This window comes from Sinohyriopsis cumingii, chromosome 18, assembly GCF_028554795.1.
Source record: "Sinohyriopsis cumingii isolate HCF-2022 chromosome 18, ASM2855479v2, whole genome shotgun sequence".
Classification (NCBI taxonomy): Eukaryota; Metazoa; Mollusca; class Bivalvia; order Unionida; family Unionidae; genus Sinohyriopsis; species Sinohyriopsis cumingii.
Genome location: NC_142978.1, coordinates 53,895,505 through 53,914,606, shown reverse-complemented (window position 1 = coordinate 53,914,606; position 19,102 = coordinate 53,895,505). Strand labels below are relative to the sequence as shown.

The 19,102-nt window shown below is 37.9% G+C and overlaps 2 protein-coding genes across 2 annotated transcripts in view; one reads left to right on the top strand and one right to left on the bottom strand.

Moving 5' to 3' along the window:
- The window catches only part of LOC149776664 (sodium-dependent glucose transporter 1B-like), a 32,263-nt gene extending 14,804 nt beyond the window's left edge, over nucleotides 1-17,459 (top strand). Inside the window, exons 2-4 of the mRNA XM_089941203.1 lie at nucleotides 9,939-10,177; nucleotides 10,548-10,833; nucleotides 11,821-17,459. Of these exons, the coding sequence (XP_089797329.1) occupies nucleotides 9,939-10,177; nucleotides 10,548-10,833; nucleotides 11,821-12,893 (1,598 nt within the window). The 3' untranslated portion in view covers nucleotides 12,894-17,459. The remainder of the gene's footprint in view (nucleotides 1-9,938; nucleotides 10,178-10,547; nucleotides 10,834-11,820) is intronic.
- The window catches only part of LOC149776663 (transmembrane protein 106B-like), a 58,441-nt gene continuing 53,022 nt past the window's right edge, over nucleotides 13,684-19,102 (bottom strand). Inside the window, exon 7 of the transcript XR_016416088.1 lies at nucleotides 13,684-14,195. The gene's annotated coding sequence lies outside the window, so the exon portion shown is untranslated. The remainder of the gene's footprint in view (nucleotides 14,196-19,102) is intronic.

Below are 19,102 nucleotides of genomic sequence, written 5' to 3'. Positions count from 1 at the left end.
GAGGGGTTGCTCGACAGTGAGGACACGGCTTAGGAGACATGTTAAAATCGGCCTTTCGTTCGGTGGCCCCGGTGTTGAAACTGATGGTGACACGCGGAGTGCACGCCTTGAAAGATGCGGCACTGACGCAAGGCAAAGAATTTCTCCAAAATGTCATCATCGACAAACAAAACCCTAAAGAAGCCTTCATGAGGGCAGGCAAAAATGTCTTGCTGCAAACGGGCAAAGACATTTTAGGCCAACGAGAAACACCTATAAATGCCCTGCACGCTACCGAGTCAGGCATTCAGCAAGGACAAGACTGAAAGAGACGACGAAGAAAACACCCTTTCACCAGACTTCAAGCTAGAAAGGCCAAGAAAAGAAGAACCGTTCGAGACTTAGACGTTTTCGATTATTGAGAAAAGAGACAAAAAAATGATGCACCGAGAATCTTGCGCTTGTTCCAAGACGGAACTGGATCTGTTTGCCATGCCCCCCACCATGATGACCATGCAAGAATGCCAGTGGGTGGAATTTCACCCCGTCTCCTCACTGACCGATTCCGCTCCCATCGAGTTTGAAATCAAAGGACAGCCCGAAGATTACATCGATCTGAATAGCAGTTACTTGTACCTGAAAGTCAAAATTCTAGATAAGACTGGAGGTGCTATAGACGATGAAGCAGTAGCTCCCGTCAACAATTTCATGCATTCCTTGTTCAGTGGAGTGGACTTGTACTTGAATAACAAACTGGTCAGTAGCAGCATGGATACTTACCCTTATCGTGCCTACCTGGAAAATCTCTTGACGTACGGAATAGATGCCAAGAACACTCATCTCAATGCCTGTGTGGTATGGGAAGCTGACGAACCTACCAAGTTTGAAATATTGGAAACTGATGAAAAGAAAGACAACAATGATGGATTTCTAGAACGAAGAAAGAGAATCACGGGAGCCGACACAAGTTTAGAACTGATGGATTGTTTGCATTTGAACATGTGGTTGCAAGAAAAGTATTTGCTGAACGGGGTGGATGTCCGCCTGAGACTGAATCGTAGCAGTGCCGCTTTCCATTTGATGGCTGATAGTGACGGTTACAAAACCAAAATCCTAGAAGCCAGACTCTACGTACGCCGTGTGGAAGTGTTACCTAAAGTGGGAAACGACATCAGTCAGACGTTGAGCAGAACGACCGCCAAGTATCCCATACGACGCGTGGAAGTGAAAACCTTCACAATTCCCAAGGGACAGCGATCCATGATCGAAGATCATCTGTTCCAAGGACAGTTACCCAAACGTTTGATCGTTGGTATCGTCGAGAATACAGCCTTCAACGGAGCTGCTGAAAAAAATCCTTTCTACTTTCAACACTTTTGCGTGTCCAAAATCGAAGTCAGTCGCGATGGCAAGACCTTGTGTACCCGACCTTTCGAACCTGACTTTACCAAGAAGAATTACTTGAGATCGTACTTGTCCCTGTACGAAGCCACCGGACAGTTAGGAACCAATACCAGTCACGGTATTACGTACGAGGATTATGCAGGAGGCTACGCTTTGTGGGCTTTCGATTTCACTCCAGACCAAGGCAGCGACGAGGGACATTTCCACCCTATAAAATCCGGCCAGATTCGTGTGGAAATTCAGTTTAAAGACCGAGACCCTGATGAAACGGTGAACGTCATCCTGTATGCAGAATTCGATAATACCATAGAAATCAACAGTTTGAGAGAAGTCATCCTAGATTACTAGAAACCATGGAAGACTGTTATCCCTCTTTACCTAGTGGAGAAACTTTAAAGATGGAATGTGATGAGACTGTGGAAAAAATGTTGTGTTTTGAAAAAAATTGTTTGATGTTATGATGTTGGATTATTGTTAAAAATGTTAGAGTTGTTGTTTAGTGTTAAGTGATTTTTGAATAAAAAATGTTGTGTTTTGAAAAAAATGCCTTTGTCTTTTGTTTGGCTATAAGAATGTTGGATTGATGCTCTTTCATTTCTTACTATCCCTCTCATGACACTCACTAAACGTTGCGACTCAAAAACCGTGTGGGGGATGTTTTCCTTCACGTCCGCGCTTTGACTTTAAGAACCGGGTTGTTTCCAGTCTAACCATCCATTGTCGACTTATCCTCCTAAGAAGATGTGCTCCAAACTAGCTAAACTCAACGAAGCCTACGTGAATTTGCATAGGGTCAGACACAGTCTGATACCGAAGCCAGAAGAAATAGAGAATGTGAGAATGTTAAAAATCACTGAAGACCTGATAGAAGAGCTCTTCAGAGAAGAAATGAACAGGGAAAAAGAAGAATGGACAGAGAAGTACAGACTTCAGAGACAGCAGCAACAACAACAACAAGAGCAGCAGCAGCAACCTGAAGCTTACAGAGGCTTTGTCGATTGTCGTATCGACACCAAAGAGTTCTTCTTCTCTTTCCGAAGAAGCAGACCTATCGCCAGAAAGTCTATCCTCAGAGGACATCGCATTCTTAGAAACTAAAAAGAATGCCATAGCAAACAAAAAAACAGCCCTTTTCAGGGCTACCTAATACTCTAGAAAAGAAATAACAATCGATTTGCCAATTTGTGTAGGTAGAGTAGTGTGAAAATAAACACGAACTCTTTTTTAAAAAAATGTGAGGGTATGTGTTTGTGTGTTTGTGTTTGTAAGTGGTTAAGTAAGTTGGTATGGATAGTAGATTAAAATGATGTCTTTTTTGGTGTTTGAGGTGTATATTTGGAGTTAGATTGGATTGCTTTGCGTATGTGGATGGTCTATTGAAGTGATTTATAAAAAATTTTAAAATAGTGATTGGTAGCATAAAAAAGTGAGTGAGTGTTTCTTTTAGGTCGGCGCGTTGTTTTATGGTCATGATCTAGGTAAGATAAATTTTATGTTTTTAGGGGATGTTTTCGTTCACGTCCGCGCTTTCACTATAAATTGAAACTCGTTCGGCAGTCTAGCTACCCTTGTTGATTGATCAACACCAAAAATGAACACGAGACTGGAGAAACTGTTGGAACTTCATGTGCATCTGGAATATGCCAGGCGCATATTAAATGAACTGGCCGCGGAAGCCATTGTGGAGGAGGGAAGGATAAGAGAGGAGGAGGAAAGAAGAAACAAAGAAGAGGAGGAGAGAAGATATAAAGAAGAGGAAAGAAGATACAAAGAGGAGGAGAGAAGATACAAAGAAGAGGAGGAGGAGGAAAAGGAGAGAAGAAGAAGAAATTTCAGAATCCCAGAGAGCGAAAATTGGGATTCTGAAGCGACATATCCTGCCTCTGCTCTCTCTCCCCAAAAGGTAAAAAGTAACTGGGGGATAAGATGTGTATGCGGCGCCAGGCCTGGAAGGTGCCACCATTAACCAGGTGTCCATGAAGTTCCAAACAAAAAACAGCCCTTTTCAGGGCTACCCAATACTCTAGAAAAGAAATAACCATCAATTTGCCAATGTGTAGGTAGAGTAGTGTGAATATAAACACTAACTCTTTTTTAAGATAGTGTGAGGGTATGTGTTTGTGTGTTTGTGTTTGTACCCGCTCACGTACGATTGTGTGAATATTAGATTATGGGTTTCTTTATTGTTTCTTAGCGTAGGTGAAGAGTATAGTTAGGGTTTTGTAAGCGCTCACGTACGATTGTGTGGATAGTAGATTATGGATTTTGTTTATTGTTTCTTAGCGTATGTGGAGAGTATAGTTTGGGTTTTTATTATATGAAATGAGAAAGTAGGGGGATGTTTTCCTTCACGTCCGCGCGTTGTTTGGTCATGATCTAGGTAAGATCAATTTTATGTTTTTTAGGGGATGTTTTCCATCACGTACGCGCTTTCACTATAAAACTAACAGTGTTGGTCATTGGAGCCCATTCTACGGAATAAGCAAACAAGAAGATGCCAGCAGCTTCAGCTTTATACAACGATCTTATGGGAAGTTGGTATTGGATGGTAGATGGATTGAGTGTAGCAGAAAGGGTTGAACAGGAATGGAGGTATGCAGTGACAAAAGACTTCGTCTCAAGACAAGTAACCAGCCTACACTTATCAGTAAATATTGTAAAAGAAATGATAGAGGACGAGGAGAAGAGAATCAGAGGTTTAATTAACCTACCGTATGTGAAAGTGGGTAAGTTAAAAGAAGCAATAGAGCATGTGACGAGTGCAAGGTGCTTTCTAGAAGACATTGCAGAATGGACAGATTGGTGTTTCGCGAAGTGGGGGTTAGAAAAACTTAAGAAAGCTGAAGAACTAATGAGGAATGTGCTGACCGAAGAGGTCAAGAAGATCAAAGAAAAGTGGTCAAAGGAAAGAAAAGAAGAAGAAAATAGAAAAAAAGGAAGAACTAGAAAAACTGAACACAAACTGGATGAAAATCCAAGAGAAGTTCCGGGCCATAGGCCACCCGGACTGGATGCCGGAAACAGAAAAGAAGAAAAAGAAAGGAATGATGGACAAAATAAGAGGATGGTGGAAAAAGTTAAGAAGTTAAAAGAAGAAAAAACCCAAAGGCCCTTTTCAGGGCCAGCCATATTTCTCGAAAAGAGATAGCCTTTCAATTGCCTAAATTTAAATTTAAATTTAAAAAATTTAAAAAAAAAAATTAAAAAAAATCCCATGTTCAATTCCCCTTGTCCCTAAACAAACCCAAACTCTATTCCCCCATGTTAAATTCCCCTTGTACGTAGAGTGACCCACGATTTTTCGCCATGTTAAATTCCCCTTGTACGTAGAGTGTCCCACGATTTTTCGCCATGTTAAATTTCCATTGTACGTAGGGTGTCCCAGGGGTCCCTGTAATGCTAATTCCCATTGTACGTAGGGTATCCCACTTAACTACTGTTAGGACAAGGACAGTTTCAAAATGTTGATTCTGAAGTATATTAATTAATATGGGATTATATTTTTTCCACTAAATTTCTATTGCAAAATAAATGACCTTTGAAAGAAACGTACAAAGAAACAACGAAACGACCTTTGACGAAAGGTCATTACATCCCATTACTATTCTGACAATGTGGATCAAAAGGCATAATATATAATGGGTTGAGCACGTTAACTAGTTCGTTATTAGCCGATTTGGGTAAAACATTATGGGCTGAGAACGTTAATGGGTTGGCTCAACTAGAGGGTGCGTAATCCCGGAACCGACTGAGAGTCGTTTGCTCGATCAAAGAGCAGGGTACGGGAAAGCACTCGTTGTCTCATCCTAACTGAATATATTGATCCGTGACCGTATCGCGTCCATTCCATGTTTGCTATTTGAACTTCTCAAAATCCACCGGATAAATTTCCAGAAAGTTGGTAGATACGATCTTAGCATAAAGGGCTAATACGTTGCTATCAGTTAGTTCTATCCACCATCAAATATACTTGCCGTTACTAGAATAAAATGAAATAATTATAAAAACTGGTTTAATGAATGAGCCACAAGTACTCAACAGAATTTCACCAATTTATTATTTTGGTTATATACTACATCTGGATATAGATGACTTAGCGACTTGTACTCTTTCAGTTTTGGTTAAGCGGTGAATATGACCAAAATTTCCATCTGATTGTTTAATTTTTACAAAATTAGTTTGTAGTTAATTTGTATTACATTTTGCTTTATATTATTCTCAAGGCTTTAACGTTACTTCTATGAGGTTTAGAAGTAACACCTGGATGGTTTCCCATCCAGTTTCCAATGAGGAGTATTGTAGTTTTATTGTGACTAGGTATGGAAAATGACGCATTCCCAAGTCTATAAAAAAGTTCTAAGTGTCTATATGAAGAACAAAAACACATCTGTTATATTTTTTAAAAACTGCAGTCATCTGCGTGTTGGTAGATTTTAAGTTCTTCTTAAATCTATACAATTGATGTCGATCCATCATGTTACTGTTGCTTTTAAAAATGCAATATCTTTAAATCTTTTTTTACAAACCGCTTAGCAAGAGATTGCAAAATTTCAATACAATCAATCTGCATTAAGTGCGTTTAGTTTGTATTAATGCCATAAAATATGGTCGCCATTACAAAAAATAAAACATTTAAACGACATCTTCTATAAAAGCCACTCAAAAGAATTTGAGCATATTTGGTAGAAGACATCCTACCATACTGGCTTTTAAATATACACAAAGGATGATGATCCGCCATCAGATAGGGCCGCCTTACTGAATACAGACAAAACTTAAACATCATTTTATTTTTTTAAGAAACGTACACCCAGCATAATTGTGCTAAATTTAATAGAAGGCATTCTGGCGGGAAAGACTTCATATTTGCATAAATAACATGTCAACCGTTACGAAAAGAAGAATAAATCTGTAGATGGCTTCTCAAACTCAGTTCAGACTAACTTGAACACATTTAACAGAAAATATTCTGTTATTACGGTCATTCTGGCATTACGGTCATTTTGGTATTACGCTCATAATGTTAATACGGCCATTCTGGTATTGCGGTCATTAAAACTGGTACAAACGATACCGATCTCCCGTCAGATATGGCCGCTGTTACAAAGATGTATACATTTTTAAACGACATTTTCTAAACGAAGTTTAAAAAATGAACTGAATGTGACCAAAGACCATTTAATTTATTTATATCAAATGTGCCAATTCGCCTACAGATATGAACGCAATAACTTCAAATTTTAAGAGATAAACATTTAAGTACTTTTTCTGAAAGCCACGTTCCACATAATAAATTTGACCAATTTTGAAAGAACTCATTCTAGAATAAGCCTTTTCAATACTGAATAAATAACTTCGATGTATCTTTGAACGTGAACATGGATGAAGATACAATATTTCGAAAATCTTGATTTTCCGTCAAACATGAAGATATAATAACTCGAAAACTTTGATGTACCTTCAAACCTGAATGAAGATACAATAATTCAAAAACCTTGATGCAACTTCACACCTGGATGAAGATAGTAATTCGAAAACCTTGATGTAACTTCAAACACGGATGAAAATGCAATAATTAGAAAACCTTGAACAATAGTTTACAATATATATGCAATCACCGTCATTGAATCAATTTGAACAGTAATTAACTCACTGATTCAGATTATTTGGTTGGCACCTGTTCTCTGATGGCTATTGGGAAGATGTTCGCAGTCTAAACAACATCTGAACCATTTGGGACTCTTGTGTTACATGCATCGATAATATCCTCTACGAACCAATTAGTGTTGTTGCATTTTGTTGTTGTTGATAATCTTGTTTTTACTGATCATTAATGTTGTTGATACTAATGCTGCTGCTGATGATGTTGTTGTTGTTGACCTTAGAACATACATTTTAAACAATATGAAAACAAAATCTGTTAATCAGGATGGGATCTACAATGACTCTCCTCAGAGCTACGTTTTCTCATCCGTGAAATAGGAACATCTAGCTGATTTGCTAACCTTACGTAACTTTTCTCCGTTCTGCTGTCTCAACCATGTTGGGTCTTTGCTGGTATCAGAATGCTAAATACTAATTCTATAAAGAAAGCAACACTTTTTGCCATCTGTTATAAATAAAGGAGCTTAAATAAAGTGCATACCGATACTTTAAAATATTTTATGTCAGAAACCAGTCACAAACAATAGTCCAGGAACAATGCAAACTTGGTAACAACCAGACGTGTCAGACTTGCTAGCCGCTATTTGCCAAACACCCTCGATCGTTTTGCCCTGACTGAATCAAACATGAACATGCAATCAGAAATGATAAACCCTGCACTTACCAATCAGAGGTGATAATTTATCTGTTCATACGTTATTCCACACGATTTTCCTGCAGCAGATCCATGCACATGTAATAGTAATATCATATATATTGTTCAGGACAGAAACTATCAATTTCCGGTGCATCGATGAAGTCGAAAGCTCCTCACTTCGATATGAATTGCGTAAATGGCTCGAAGTCTTTTTCACACACGGGCAAATTTGACAATAAATATAAATTAAAACACCAGTATGTCACAAACAGTTTCACCTCTTTCAATGAAAATAAGAGTTATATACGATAGCGACGCACAACTCTAATCATCCACGAATAATACAACACATAATCAATAGTTATACATTACACTCTTCAACAGAGGTGTGTATTCAGAAACGGAACATTCGATACCACCGAACGTTTCCAAATTTAAATCGATGACTATTAAAAGCTATTCTTAGGAAAAAAATATTATTTATTACTATCTTCATTTGTCCCATGGGATTAAGAAGGATAATACATTAGTACTCTCCGATGCTTTTATCTTGTTATTTTCTCACGCATATAACATTTGCTCTTCGGATCGACAGGTGCGCTACAATTCTCATTGCATATTTTTATTATTGCGATGTGTTCTTAAGACTAATGCACGCGGTTCGAGACCTTATGATGCAATTCTTACAACATGTACCGATTATAACTGTGAAGAATTTTTTTTTTGAGGGGGTACAAGAGGCAGAATGAAGTTGGATTCTACTGAGATGATTATTTAGATTTTCATAAGACATTATAAGACCGAATGAATTATAGAAATTTGTGAGGAAATAACAGTACCTGATGAATATTTTATGTGTTGACTACGCTAAATTGTATTGGAAACTTGAAGGATAAATTGGATGAGAAAAACAATATGCATTGAGGTTTGCACCGGGGCATGGAAGTCTCAGTCACGGGATACATTATTTGTCTTTCCGCTCGGCAGAGAGTTGCTGAGAGACAAATAATTTGACATGGGATTTCCTTGTTTTAGTGTAAACCCCAACATTCATTTTACTAGTCTTATCCAGATCTCTAATCCACTATGCCAACGGTGGTTGCTACCTGACTGCACGCGTTGTACTAAGTCTCAATAATGTGCGATTGTTTGATGATTGCGCTGGTTCTGTAAGGAAATCCGAGTTTTGCTTTAACCATCCCTTATTTGTCAGGTTACTTTGATTAAATGTACTTCGTAATGGAAGTTGTACAACAAGAAATAGATTGTCTGTTAACTTGGTAACGCACAATAACGATATTGTCTGTTAAATTGGTGATGCATGGTGTAGAACTATAACGAAATTGGCTGTTTACTTGGTAATGGAAGCTGTACAGCGAGAACGAGATTGTCAGTTAACTTGGTAATGCACGTTTAACAGCGAGAACGAGATTGGCTGTTTACTTGGTGATGCAGGTTTATAGAGCGATAACGATATTGGCTGTTTACTTGGTAATGGAAGATGTACAGCGAAAACGAGATTGGCTGTTAACTTGGGAATGAAAGTGATACAGTAAGGACGAGATTGTCTGTTAACTTGGTAATGCACGTTTAACGGCGAGAACTAGATTGGCTGTTTACTTGGTGATGCTTGTTTTAGAGCGATAACGAAATTTGCTGTTTACTTGGTAATGGAAGATGTATAGCGAAAACGAGATTGGATGTTAATTTGGTAATGGAAGATGTACAGCGAAAACGAGATTGGCTGTTAACTTGGTAATGGAAGATGTACAGCGAAAACGAGATTGGCTGCTTACTTGGTAATGAAAGTTGTACAGCGAGAACGAGATTGGCTGTTAACTTGGTAATGGAAGATGTACAGCGAAAACGAGATTGGCTGTTAACTTGGTAATGGAAGATGTACAGCGAAAACGAGATTGGCTGCTTACTTGGTAATGAAAGTTGTACAGCGAAAACGAGATTGGCTGTTGACTTGGTAATGGAAGATGTACAGCGAAAACGAGATTGGCTGTTGACTTGGTAATGGAAGATGTACAGCGAAAACGAGATTGGCTGCTTATTTGGTAAAGAAAATTGTACAGCGAGAACGAGATACTTTCTAGCTCTTTTCAGTTACTAATGTACTAATCTCGTCTGCTATCTAAAATTACATTATAAACTTAATAAAAGTCTGAATAAAGACTAAAATATAAAGACGCATACAATACAAAGCAACACAAGAATACAACTTCATTTTAAGTTTTGCATCTACTAGGCAGTGCCAATACAGCAATGATGGATGTGTCATGTATAAACGATGCGAAAACGGTCCCAGAGTTGGATGAAAGCCAGGCTTTCCTAGATGGCAAGACGAAAGGGCCAGGACAAATTGCAGTAGACGGCAAACATTCTATATTACAGCGAAAAGGAGTTTGGGCACGGATAAAATCAGAGACAGCTTACAGAAATAAATTTATAACCACAGTTTGGATCTGCGTTTCATTTGCTTTACTGGTATATTAAATCTTTACACAGTAGTTTGAGATAGCCTACATTTATACCATTATATATTCATACCTTTTCATGGATAAATATTATTTAATACACAAGAAAATATAGTTTGCTTAGTGACGGAATTACGATGCAATTAAAACTTAACAAGAATGCAAACATATAGTATCATTGTTTTAAGAAACAAATTCAAATGCGATGTTGAACATTTTTTAAGGCAAGATTAATTCGATCATATTGTCTTAGTGTAATAAATCTCTTTACCTTTCTCTACCTGTATGTTTAGAGTCCAATAATAAAAAGGAAAACTTTTCCCGGAGGATATATTTACTTTTGGCCATCAATGAAAAATACATGTTTTATATTGACACAGGGTTTGCTGGTTGGACAGACTGGCCCCGCCTTCCTAGATCTCCGACTAATCATCGGCGAGGATTTAGCTACATCGTCATGGCTACTAACAGCTGGCACAGGTGGCTATCTATTCGGCGCCCTGATTGGTGGAATATTGTACGACCGCTACAACAAAGTTATTTACCTCTTTTGCGCACTGCTTGGGGGTGCTATAGTCAGCGGATCCATTCCATGGTGCTCTTCACTTTACTTGATGATGGCCGTGCGGTTCCTTGCCGGGTGTTTTCTAGGAGCATTTGACACTGGTAAATATACATGCTTCATTTATTCGTGAACATCATTTTATCTTCACCTCCCTATCCCCAAACACACGCACTCTAGAGAACTTTCAGAGGTATAAAGAGATTTTGACCTGTCTGTATACCGCATATGTCTTTCGTGTAATTATTTTTTTAAAATACAGCTTTTAGATAAATCTGCAGTGTAAGTGGATTTTGTGATGACAGCATGGTTCACCTAAAATATGTATTTGTACAGTACTTTTTAGATTTATTTCAAATTGTTTATAAATAACCTTTTAAGATGACTTATTCATATACTGACACAAAAATTACAAATGCCAGTTGAGCTTATCAAGGGTCAGTTGCAACCTACTTATCTGGGATTTTTAGCTGTGCTTAAAAAAAAACTTATTGGCGTTGTAAAAGGTTGTAGTATGTTCATTCTAAAAGGTCTTACTCCCCGAATATTCAGGGCGCTGGCGGAACTGCGGTGGTAATTTGAATCTTTTGCAAAGTGAAAATTTCCAGACATTCGGAAACCAATCCAGTGAAATTTACAAACAATGTTTTGACGTAATTACTTGAATATATAGAAATTTCAGATTACAGAATTTAAAAGCCAATAACAATTACTTTCTCCATATATTTTAGCAATACACTCCGTTTATAAAATATGGCAATTTCGCCTATGAGCAGAGAAAAGTAACTTGTCGTCCTGCCATGGCATGGTTGTGTATATCTGGCTGTAAATCTATATATTGCACTTACAAGAGCTACATGATGTTATAACTATTAATACTTTTTATGGCGTTAATAGGAACAACTGTACATTATAAATAAAATCCACTACTACACTCTGATACTGATTCGGTTTAATTCCAAAACCAACGAACATTTCCTTTACCCAAATATTCTGATGATGAATTCAAATCGGTACATGAGAGAGAGAGAGAGAGAGAGAGAGAGAGATTACTCATTAAAATTTTTAGATTTCTTTCTCTCACTTTTTAGGAGGTAATACACAGGTAGTATCTACTTGGGGTCCCGAAGGAAGACATTACATGCAGGCATTAAATTTTACGTATGCCGCAGGAGCCATCATCGCTCCATTCATTACTGAACCTTTCTTGGCCCCTAAAATCACAATTCCTTTTGAGGATTTTAACACAACAGCGGACGCCAACACAACTGTGAATCTGAGAGGTCTTAATGAGACACTAGATCGTGACCAAGGACACTCGTATTCTGTAAATATTTCTCAACACCTCATCGAAATCTGGGCAGATACCAGGGTGCATTACTCTTACATAATAAGCATGACACTGGGTATCGCCTTCTCTGTTCCTTTCTTTTTAATCTATCTCAAATACCGATCCGATTCAAAGTCAAGCAAGACTTCCAACGAGGACAAAGAAGACAGAAGGTCGGTCTCTTTGTCCCTGACGGTCAAGGTAGTAATAGTTATAATGCTCATGGTGATGTTTCATCTGTATAACGCCGTGGAGGAGACGTTCTCGTCGTATCTGATGACCTTCTGCGTGATGTACCTAGGGTGGAGCAAGTCACAAGGATCCGTCCTGACATCAGTATACTGGGCTGCATTTAGTGTGGGTCGATTCCTGGGTATCTTCATCGTGTACCTTCTTCAACCAGTCACCCTTCTCTTTCTGTTCTACACAGCGGTTGTGATATCGCTGATCGGGATGGTTCTTGGGGGACTTTTCTTTACAGATATTCTTATCTGGATATTCAGCATCTTATGTGGATTAGCCTTGTCGATAATATTTCCAACTATGTTCACTTGGGCGGATGAAAGTCTTCTCCCAGTCACTGGAAAAATCACGTCCTTGTTTTTCATTGCAGCGGCAAGTGGTCAGATGTTGAACCCATTGTATTTTGGGTATCTAATGGAAACATATACACCCATGTGGTATTTGTACCTATTGCTAGGTCAGAGCGTACTTTGTTTCATTGTACTAACTATTATCTTTGTGTTCAGTAGGACGTGCATCAACAGACAAACACGAACGATAAAGACAGTCATTACAGCCGATGTACATGTACAAGAAGGAGCTATTTCATAATTCTGAATTTTGATTGGTTATTTTTAAAGCCTTAGGATGTAACTAACATGGAGAATGATCTAAAGGAGCCGTTTCTGTGTAATAATATTATCTTTAAGCGTTGATGCTGACATTCATGGAACATTTCGAGATTAGCTCAAAATTATTATCAACATGACAGACTCCGTCCTAAACACATTCTTGAATGGTTTTCGCTCTATTTGACTGCAACTAGAAAGCGTGCATGTAGCAGAGATGCCAGTGAATTCGCAAGTTCAAGATCAAGCCTGCGGATGGATCATGCTTCGAATGCAAGAAGATATTTGCCATTCCGACCACCTCAGTTATTTACCAAATATGAGTAACACAGAAGATGCGAATGCATCAAACGTTATTTCTCTCCCTAACGTCTCGGTGAGTCCAAAAATCATTCCACGAGTAGAAATAGTGGAGGTCGGGATAGACATAATGGATTAACTTGGGATTTTTTTGGAAGAAATTTCCTGGAAACAAAATGCATATTTTTTTCTAAATTACAATGCCAACATACTCTCGTGGCATAGTTTTTTTTTCTCGCAGCAACATCTGAAATTTTGCTAATGTATGCAATTTTGTTGATGGTTTATTTCCAAAGAATGTACAGGAAGTGACGACGGATGTTCTCCATGTACATATACAGATTGTCTGATGTCAAAGAGTTGATTTTATTGCTGATTTCAGTGATTTAATAGTAGAATGTTGGTGGCAAAAAAAAAAAAACAACTACAGTTCTTGTGTTAATGATTCAAGGAATGAAATTTGTATATGTTCCGTTATTTTTGCGAATCCTGTGAAGAACGAAGTAAGAACAAGAGCAGGGATTTCTGCCAGAAAATTTCAGATATCAACTAGTGGTGACAGTAGAGTTTCGAAACATTCGCAACCTCGAGGTCAGTCCTACGGATCATACTTCGAGTGTATTTCAAAGGTTCCCATATCTACCACTCTGGCTTTTTACGAGACAAGGATTGACCGATTTACAAAACACGAACTATGTTTTCATGCATAACATTTCGGACAATCCTACAGTCTATCCAATCGCAGAAAAGTAACTTAAAAAGTATGAGACGATTAAGATTTCTTTTATCGCGGAGGTATTTTTGGCGAACAAAATGTATGATGTTTCTGTAAATTACAGCGCCGACATATATTCGAGGCATAATTTATTCTATCAGAAATAGCCGAGGTAGATCCACATGTTGTCGAAAGAAGCAAGAACGCCACATGGTGAGCAGTTAAGATGCAGGGAAGGCAGTCGGACGCATAACCTCTTGGCTGAACTGCCTGATAAAAGAAGAAAAAAAAAATGTTTTTAAAACCAGTGGTATCAAGTGCTTGTTTGTATAAGCAGATTTGACACGTGAACGCAAATGACTATGTTCAGGCTATGAGAGCGCATCACTGGTTACAGAGAAACGAACAAACTACATCCACTTCTAAACAAGAACAAAAATGTTCGCAGGCATTACACACTTTTGTGGGGATATAACAGTTCCGTTTACACCCGCACTTTAATATATGTCAGTAACAGACTTGAATGAATGTAATTATTGTTGTAGAAACTGAAAAATATTGGGCTATATGTTAAATAAAATGACGTTAGTTACCATTAACGGGTTTGTTGGCTGACATTGATAAAGTCTAGTCTCAGGATAGAACATAATTCTGATTTTTAAGTATTAACATTACTGAGGTCATCAAGAGATTGTTGTATTTGGCCTGCATACTTAAATCTAATCTCAGTTTGAATAAAAGACTCTAAAATGTTAAACATTTGAAGTTTACGAAAGCCATAAAGGAAGGTTCGTTCTATGCAAATAATGATTGATGATTAACTTTGAAACTTGGTGATAAGATTATTTCTTTCTTATGCAATCCTAACTTTTTCATATGAAGCAGCCAGTAAAGTTTGTTGGAAGTCTAACTATTCTGGATGACAATAGTATTTGCTAGGATCACGTTAGTATTTGCTAGATGACGTTAATATTTGCTAGGATCACGTTAGAATTTGCTAGGATCACGTTAGTATTTGCTAGATGACTTTAGTATTTGCTAGATGACGTTAATATTTGCTAGGATCACGTTAGCATTTGCTAGGCTGATGCTACTATTTGCTATGATCATGTTAGTATTGCTAGGATCACGGTAGCATTTTCTAGGATGATGTTACTATTTGCCATGATCACGTTAGCATCTGCTAGGATCACGTTGGTATTTGCTAGGATCACGTTACCATTTGCTATGATCACGTTAGGCTTTGCTAGGATCACAGTAGCATTTTCTAGGATGATGCTACTATTTGCTATGATCGCGTTAGCATTTTGCTATGATCACCTTGATTTTTGCTAGAATCACATTGGCATTTGCTATGATCACGTTAGAAGTTGCTATGGTCACGTTAGCATTTGCTAGGACCACGTTAGCTTTTGCTAGGATGATGCTTCTATTTGCTGTGATCCCGTTAGCATTTGCTAGGATCACGTTAGCATTTGCTATAATCACGTTAGCATTCGCTATGATCACGTTAGCATTTGCTGGGATCACGCTATCATTTGTTAAAGAGGACACATGTAGTTAAAGATGGTTTTTAATTATTCCCTTCTCACAGCCTGAAAGAGAAATTTTTAGCAAAGCATATAATGTATTTTTATAAGCACCCTATCTTGCTTGCATTTTGATAACTGTATTAACGTTATTGTGGCCACTGAATGTCAGCACTGTGTGGCCTTATCTCTGTCGGATTAGGTGGATTTCAATTTTTGACAAACTGAACAGTCGCACACGGAAATATATATTGTAATGAAAGAAAAGTGCACCCATTACACAGTCCATAACTTTATTAGAGTGACGTAGATATTAAATGAGTCATCTCCGAGGGTGTTAAACAACCAACGTCCTTTCTGCTTTCTTTTCTGAATGCGAATTCCTGAGCATGCACTCTGCATCTAGTGAGCTGAGTTGTTCCGATCACAGTGACATTAAAACTGTGTCCCGCAATAGTATCGGTGTAGCTAGATAAACTTCTTATTTATTATTTCCAAGTGGTAAGAGATTTATAATAGATTTTCTTGTATTTCCTTCAAACTATATTCACACGTTTCTTTGAAGTACAGTGTACCGAGTCATCACTATGTATTCGTTCAGGTCGCGAAAATTCAGATAGCCGTTGAAGAAATGGACGAAACAAAAGCACCTTGTATGCATGTATATCACACTGTTGCATGGCTAGAGGCTATTGGAGTTTTACAGTTATTGCAGAGAAATTTAATGCGCAGAGATCGGCAGTTCTCCCATTGTCTTTGTACAGTCTATGCGTACCCTATTTCATGTGCAAATGAGAATGTCGACATAGACAATGTCGGGTAAAGTTCCGTGTGTGCTTCCGCGGTGGCGACCAAGTCAGAGAATGAATCTAATGGAAATAGTATGTACAGTAGCAAACATGTGACGACACTTTACCCGGTTGTTTTAAGAGTTGTTGTTGTTGTTCTAAGGTTTAACGCCATTTTCAGCACAAGATAGGCTATACATGGCGGCCAGTATAACTGGTGGAGGAAGAACCCTGGAAAACCCAGGGAAGAACCACCGACCCACGAGAAGCTACTGGCAGGCTTTCCCACGTACCCACGCTAGCCGAGGTTGTTTTAAGAGAGACAAGTAATGGGTTTTTGTACCAAAAAAATAATTGTGTTAACATTTCCACAGTAATGTAAAACAGTTGATGAAGATTGTGGAGGATATATTCTGGCACAGTTCAACGGATCTGCGTGAAATATTTCATTATTATCAACGAACTGATGATTTTGCTTATACTTCGATCCCAAATATTGTCTTAAGCCTTGGATATGGTTCTTAAAATTGGCTTTCTAAACCTTGTATAATCATCGGGATATTTATTTAGTTTTACGTGATATCAACTATGACTTAATTGAATGAAAGATGACGAAATGCATACAAAAGAGCGATCGATATGTATTTGTCGGTTGCAACGGAAAAGAGGAACATACTATTTCAAAGAGACAAATTTATTCTCATGCTTAAACTTTCGACGTGACTTTCAAAATTAAAATTATCTTTCATATAGTGAGTGCGACCAACCGACAACTTAGATTTTTAATGATATCAAATACGACTTGATTTTAGTGCAAAATCCCCCAACCCCGAAAATAAAAAGCAAAATTAAATTTCAGTGACTATTTGGTGTTTATTAGTCCTGCAGTGCACGATAACGTCCCGTCCTCCTCTCACAACCTCCATCCCACCCCACCTAAGTATTGCCTACACGTTTTTCATACGATTATTGGACATTGTCTTAGATTATCGTGTACATCCCTTGATGCAAGTACTGACCCATAGATTTTCATGCTTTAGACTGGTTTACAAACAGCTGTTAACCCGCAAAAACATGGTTGGCTACACACAAGTTATTCACGTGTCAAATAAAGTCAGCTCCTGATTAATTTTAAAATGCTTCGCATTAGCTTTACTTTGCGAGTGACTCCTATGTACAGTAATCATCATTTGTACTGTATTAAAAATAATTATGCATCACGTGTCATTTGTTTCTGTCCAGTGGTTCTTGCGTTCCATCCGTGCTAATCAGTGGACATGGCATCCTTGTTCTTGAAGTTTTTGCTTTGCAATTCAGAGTTACGCAGCTGCACCATGATTTCATGGTTTACGAACATTATGAAGTCGCCATAAAATGGATCTTTGAATATTCGCACATGCCGATAAGATTGTAAAATAATATCCATATCATTTCTTGATGACGGTTTGATATTTGCAAACATCTTTCGGTCGTAGCCGTATTTGGGTTCATATTTAGAAAGCCACACTGCCTAGCACTGGCTAATATGTTTGCAAACAACAGCCTACTTGGAACTGCATGTAACTCGTTACATTGTTACACTAAGAAATGTGCATTTGAAATTGGAAGATAGCTTAAAACAAATGGTATAATATACAGTTGTGAAATACTTAAAGTTTCGCTATTTATCAAATACATGTATAATGAATCTCATATGTTAATTACAACCAACATGACAACAGGTTCAAATTGTGATGCTGGTGGTGCTAATTAGCTTTACGTACTGTTAAAATACTCCACAAGGTTAGTAATTTGGATATTGTCACTTTCAATGATTTACTCAGCACTGTACATAAATTCTCGTTTCAAAGTATTTATCATTTGTGATCATGCACCGATCTAACGATTCGATAACCCGTCTATTTGTCTCATTGTTAGTCAGGTTCTATTTTGTATAGCTGATTACGTTGTACACCGATCTTAGAATGAGATAGCCTGTGCTTGTGTGACATTGAATCAAAATAGTTGTAATTAACAATAATAATGTATACAAGATTTCAGTTTTCATATTTGTAACTGTTACACTTGTTTAGAAAAATTCAATTTGGACAAAAAGTTAAATATATAAATAACAGCTTTCAGTTAATAGAGACTTGGTTTGCCGGTTGGGGGCAATTGAGTTTCAATGCATTTTCCCCATAGCACGAAGTGCGAGGACCCTATGATCTCAACGGGAAAATAAGACGGGTGAAGTCACGGCTCTAACGTCACTGGGAAAAATGGTAAAAGTGTTTGAAGCGGCTGACCTCAATTGACCTCAATAAGCTCTACTTTAGGTAAATAAGGGAAAATTCCATGTTAAATGTTTATAGGGTCAAAAATATTTAAATATATCAATTTACCCAATTTACAATGTTTAATGTCAACAGCCGTTTCATATTCTTCTGTTTCCCTCCATCACCTCTTTGACATGTCCCATGGCTGATTTTAGAGCTTTCGCTTGTCTTTCCAGATAGTCTAGTGTGACTGCGTACCTCCAATAGGTTGATATCTTTTCTACAATATACTCCAAATCCACTATTCAATCCCAAGAGTTAATGCCCGCACCGCGGGATCATTAGTTTCTCGTGAGAGGGTAAAAAGAGCCATACCTTTTCCCGATTAATGCACACGCCGTGTAATAATAAGTTTAGCTGACAAGTTGAGGTACAGTAAGTTCCAATCGACTTGCCTGTTTGCTATAATGAGTGGGAATAGACCCAACACACACTCAGTTGAAATTAAATTCCTGTTTATCGCAGTGGGAGACGTCGAGTTTGATTGGGAATTCTCATATGACTCATTTCGGTTTTGGGCGTACACGCTCTTCGGGGCATCTGAT